At 46.2% G+C, this 6,000-nt stretch overlaps 1 protein-coding gene across 1 annotated transcript in view; it reads right to left on the reverse strand.

Moving 5' to 3' along the window:
• Positions 1-4,791, reverse strand: part of ITGA9 (integrin subunit alpha 9) — a 222,125-nt gene extending 217,334 nt beyond the window's left edge. The window contains exon 1 of the mRNA XM_005529940.3: positions 4,535-4,791. Within this exon, the coding sequence (XP_005529997.2) occupies positions 4,535-4,713 (179 nt within the window). The 5' untranslated portion in view covers positions 4,714-4,791. The remainder of the gene's footprint in view (positions 1-4,534) is intronic.
• Positions 4,792-6,000: the final 1,209 nt, after the last annotated feature.

Raw genomic sequence — 6,000 nt, forward strand, 5'->3', positions numbered from 1 at the left:
CATACAGATTTGGAAATTAAGTGTTGCATTTAACAGAAGGAACTGTGAGCAAAAGTGCAGAGCTGACCAATGGCTGGAGAGATGTCAAGCACATTAAACATTGCCCTACAGCACGTCAGCAGTGATAAGACAATCACAGTTTAAAGACTGAGGACTGTAGGTACCTCACCTCACTGCAATGTTAAGTGGCAGGGGAAAAATGTCTTTAAATATCCTCACATACCACAGCTCATTTCAAAAGCAATACCAGAGAAGGGTGCCTACCATCATATCCCAGCTGAGCTTCTCCCCTTTAGAAAGGTCTTTGTTACTTGCAAAAAAAATCCCCAGTTACTTGAAATAAAAGTAATGTAATTTCATCCATTACACGCAGAGCAAGAAGCAGGAGGGCTGGATGATCCATGACCAATGACAGCAAACTCAGGTTCCTTGAAATTCCATGGCAGGATCTACACTATCACTGCTTAGATTATACACACAACACCCAGCCCCCACTGCATCAGTCTGTTACCACACCTTTGATAAATAACAGAGAATAAAAATTTTCAGCTCCCATAAAGTTGCTGAATAGAGCTTAAAGACTAAGCTGGCAAAAAAAGAGAAGAAAGGATATAAAGGTATACACAGGGGATGATAAATGTGACTGGAATCAGTGGAGAAACAGATAAAGAGGCCTACAGTGTTTGTCTGGGCAACTTATGTAACAAGAAGCAATAGTGCGTGCCCAAATAAAAAGTTCAAGGAAAGGTCACATTTAATATTGAATCATTCAGTGCATACAACCAGAGACCCCTCTTAATTAACTTCCAGAACCATAAAAGGACTTTCAGAAGGAGGCAGATGCATGGAAAATAGTTCTAGGAAAGTGATGTTTATGTATTAGATAAGAAACACATTTTAATGAATATATCTGATTAGGCTAAGTACCTTGCTGTAAAGTCTCGCAACATATGCAGAACAAGGAGAGATCAGCTGCATGTCCTACACACATAAAGAATACCTGCTTTCTAATCTTTCAAATTGCATTAGAAAGTTTATTCCATCCAGTTTTGGATTGCCTTCCTTTCACATGATGTGCTAACAGCAAATGTAGATCAGCCCAAGATGCAGATCAACCTTCATTACTTCAGCAGCAGTGCAAACCAGTGAAGAGCAGGGATGACGGAATGATGCAACAGCAGAGAAACCAGACTCATTCTTTATTGTAAAACTCGCAGCAGGACACCATGCAACTAACTTCATTACTTTTTCATGCCAGATAGTTTTGCCAGACAAGATGAAATGGTCACCCTGGACTTGCTGAGAGATTTGAGGGTGTCAACAAGAAGGGTCATAAGGAGGGAAAGGGAGAGAGAGATTAAAGTAACATCTTATTAATTTTTTAAAAAGAGCAATCAGATTTCAAATTATTAACACCTTTTATTTGGGGAATTTATTTTTTTTTAACTGCCTGAGGTCATTTCTTGGTTGTTTTTTGAGTCCTTACTCCAAATTTCAAAATTACATCTAGAGAGCAGAAGCACTTCAGCTTGTCCCTGCTCCAAATGCAACCAGCCACCTGTTTTCTTCCTGGAAATGTTACTGATGGGTAACTGAGTAAACCTGACAAGATTTACAGCTATAAAACCCATTTAAGGAAGGTAAAGCAGACACTGTCAGAAATACAGTAACTTCGGCACATCTGTGTTGAGATACCTTTCTTGAGACAAGAAAATTCACAAAAACAGCTCAATGGAACCGTCATGGCAAACAACTATTGCAGAAAATGTTGAAGGCACTGACTTGCTCCACTGTTGTTGTGCTGGCTGAATGCCCATATTCCATTATAACTGCTGTGTGCCACAGCCTGACTATTCATATTTATCTAAGATTTCATACCAAATATCCCACCCCTCCTTTTCATTCTACATGAATATTTGGCTCCTATAATGCCTGAAAGAATCACCAAACCCTGAAGCACTATACTGGAAACTTACAAGCCTAAGATAGGAAATACAGACAGGTGCCTTTGTCATCTTGGAAAACAAAGAGTTGAAACTTGGAAGGTGTGGCTACGAGAAATACCATCTTAATATGAATTGGTGACTATGTGTGTATATATATACACACACACACACACAAATATGTTCACACACACCAGTACACGGCCAAGACTACCAAAAAAAACACAGCTCTCATGATCAGAAGTACATTAGGTGACTATCAGGCCCACAAGCAATAAAGAGTAAGAGTTCCCTGAATACTTCCAAATACTTGAGAGCATATTAACATACTAAACAATTTTAGATGGGCAGGAGCCCTATCAGTCTCAGATATGATCAATCACATTTTTGCAGGCTCACATAGTGCTAAACTCACCAGGCAAGCCTTCAATGCCCAAAATACCACTGTCTGAAGATAAATTATTTTAACTAGTTCTCACTGCAGTGTACAGACCCAATGGACATGAGAAAACTGAAATCATAGCTCTTCCTTGGGTACATAAAAGTCACAAGAAAGAAAAAAAAACTTGACAAAACCAGACAATTACCCTGACTTTTAAGAGGAGCTTCTTCAGAAAACTGGAAGAAGGCTGCATATACTTTTAGGAGATATTTATTATTGACCTTTAGGATGCACACACACATTACGAGCACAATTTCACATAGCACACTAGAATCAAGGAGAGTGTAAAAATACTTTTCTCCCAACTTGTCATCCCAGTGTCTGGTGTGAACAGGATTTTGAAGTACCCATGAAAGCAAACTTCCTGGTCTCACAATGAAAAGAGGAGCTTTCCCAGCAGTGGTGACAATCCCACCCTCATGATTTCTGACCTTCATGATGCTGACCATATTAAGCTGCCATTAACCCTTCTGGGTGTTAAGCCTAACAACTTTTTTTATTTAAAAACATTTAATGATCTTAGATGTTGGTTGGGTTTTTTTGTTGTTTCTTTTTTCCTTATGGAAGCCATGGCAAAGGCACCAAGAATCAGCTCCATTTTCAAAAAAAACACAGGGTTTACATAACTGGAGATTTTAATTTTGCGCACCAGACTTCTAACAGATCCCTGCCTTCAGGCAGATGCCCAACACTTAAAGTCCAGCATGTTTCTAAACAAAGCAGGGATATCTACAAAATTCCTCCCTAGTCCACCTTCCCTTTCAAAAATACCACACCAGCAGGTGCTATCTGAAGACAATTCATATTATCAATCAGAATGACAGATACCTACATAAGAAGCAGCAAATTCTAATACTTTTGTCCCATCACACTTCACTAGATCAGCATTTCATTCACACCATTGCAAATCCCTAGGAACCTGTGCTGAATACAAGTTCCTTTCAGCCTTTGCACTCTTCATTGACTCCTGACCTAAGTTAAGCACTGCTTTAAACTGAGATCTTTTCTTTCCTCAGGGTGCTTTTCCTCTATAAAGTCTTCTTGTAAGTCCTTAAAATGAATGCTCCATGAAAGCCACTGTGGAGAAAGAAAGAGCATAGAACTACTTGTGAACTAAAGAGTATGAAAGAAATTCATTTTTAAAGAACTGTATGCCAGAATGAATACATTTATTTAAAGCACAGTGCACCAAAGTTCCAACATCAATAGCTGAATATCTAAGTATAAAAAGATAAAGGCATGCTCTGTGGACACTTACTGGCATCAGTGGCTCCTACTCACATTAGAAGTATACCAGATGACACCAGCTAGGTCCAATTAAGAGAAATCACTTTTAATTCTAACAAAGAGCCTTTAACCCAGACAACAAACAGTCTATGGTCCAAAGCTCTTTTCAATCAACGGGAAAACAAGAAGCTTGCCAGTTTTACAAATTTTTGGACGTAGATAAACTTTCTTTCTATCTGCGGCCTTCTTTTTTATTTATTTTCTTTTAAGTTACACAGACATTTCCTCTTCGATTTGGAAGCGTCTCTTCAGCCTCCGAAGGCATTTTGTCCCTCGCCAGGCAGAGTGCGGGGAGTTCAGCTCCGTGGGCGCTGAGCGCGCTGCTCCCGCTGGAGTTTAAGGCTATTGGAAACATTTCCCATTAACACGGCAAAAGCCATCGTCTTTCGTACCCCGTGCGCTTTTTCGTACCCAGTCCAGACAATGAGCTGCTAAATATTTCCCTTGAGGAAGGGGGACCGAGCACAGCGCCGAGACATCGGCCGCGGGCCGGCCGGCGCTTGAGGACAATTAGGTCACAATGCCGAGCGCCGGCCGCCAGCCCAGAGAGGACATCCATCTCCGTGTTAAAAATGCCTCCCTGCTCACACCAGGGAAATCCCCCGCGCACAAGGGGCGCGGAGCCCGCAACTCTGACTCCAAGGCACCCACACGAAGAGGTGGACGGAGCGCGGGGAGAGGCCCCGCAGCCAGGGCGGAGGCGCCCCTTGGCTGCCCTTGCGAGGGGGCTCGGCTCCTGCCGCCCCGCTGCGGGAGATGTGGCTGCCAGGCGGATGGACTGACGGACGGATGGATGGATATCCCGACAGCGACCGCCCGGCCGCATCCCCGCCGCCACCCGCGCCGACGCCGTGCTACTCACCACCGCGTGCTGTCGTGGTAGTGCTGCAGCACCGAGTACCCGAAGAAGGAGCCATTGGGACCCCGGAACACCACGGGCCGCCCCACGTCCACGTTGTAGGAGCGCACCGCGGCCACCCACAGCAGCGGCCACAGCAGCGGCCACAGCACCCGCGCTCCGCGCTGCCGCGCCTCCGGCATCCTGCGAGTCCCGAGACAGCCGCCCGTACCGGCGCCGCTAAGCGCTGAACTCCAGCCCGCGAAGCCCACGCTGGCCCCGGCGCCGACTCCAAGGCGGCGGGTCCGGGCGCGGCGCTTTTGTGCCCGCCCCGCGGCTCGGCCCGGCCCGGCCCGGCCCAGCCGCGCCCCGCGGGCACCGCGCGCCCCTCAGCCCGGCCGGCCGCGCCGCCGGCGCCCCCTGGCGGCCCCGGGCTGCGCCTGCCGCGCCCCGCCCGAGCCCGCCGGTCCGGAACGCTCCGCTCCGCTCCTCGGCCCCGCCGCCCGGCTCCTCCCGGCACGGCATCCGCGCGTCTCCCGCAGACACACCTCGGGGTGCCTCTCTCTCCCACGAAACTGCCGGTCAGCTACGGCTTCCCTTCATTCTTCCACCTACTGCCGTTGTCGCGCAGCCCCTCCCCCGGTGGGCGCCTGGAGGGGGAACAGGGAAATCACAAAGTTTAGGGCAGGAAGACATGGAGGAATCGGTCCCGACTTTCACTAGTTTGAGGCTATCAGCCCTGCTTGAATTTGGCACTCGGAGAGGAAAGCTTCGTGAGTGACGGCAGAAAGATGTGATTTTGCATCGGGAAACGCACGGAAGATTTTCTTGGGAAAAGGGAAGCCATGAGAAGAGGCGGTGTCTTTTTTCAGGGCAGCAGAAATAAAAATACTTCTGATAAAAAAGTCAGACCATTGTTTTCCAGCAGAAGTACTTCAGGTCTGAAAAAGAAGCAGCAACCTTCGTGGCTAGGTAAAAGCTGAAAATAATTGTTCTAATACTTGAAAATTTGACCATCTGAGAGTAAAAATAATCAGTCAAACACACTAATAGATGAGCAAGAGTAAAGGCAAGAAGAAGACAGCCTGCTCCAGAGGATAAGACAAGGATGATATTCACTCTGTAGGAGAAGGGGAGGGGGGTTATGCGCTAGAAAACCCTTGGGCCCACAGAGCCCATCCTTTTATTAAAGTAAAAAGCAATGTATTTTAGTGCTCAGGATTCATGTGTTTAGATCCTTCTTGAGAATCAAGCCCAGAATCTCAGAGGATAAATAGTTTCTCACAGGTAATTGTGACTTTTGTATGTTTCTGTTAGCCTTGGCTTTGAATATTTCACTCCTAGTACACCCCTCATCCATAAGAAGGTGCACCAGGAGAAGTAGAGTAAGTCCTGGAAAACACAAGAGTAGAGGGGCCAGGAATTCTGATACTGAATGCCACTTGAGGCAGGTCTCTGGAGATTTGCAGCCAGGTCCAGTACCTCTTGCA

The sequence above is a fragment of the Pseudopodoces humilis genome, chromosome 1, assembly GCF_049639895.1.
Source record: "Pseudopodoces humilis isolate 2021_Gansu_Grassland_sample_001 chromosome 1, ASM4963989v1, whole genome shotgun sequence".
NCBI lineage: Eukaryota > Metazoa > Chordata > Aves > Passeriformes > Paridae > Pseudopodoces > Pseudopodoces humilis.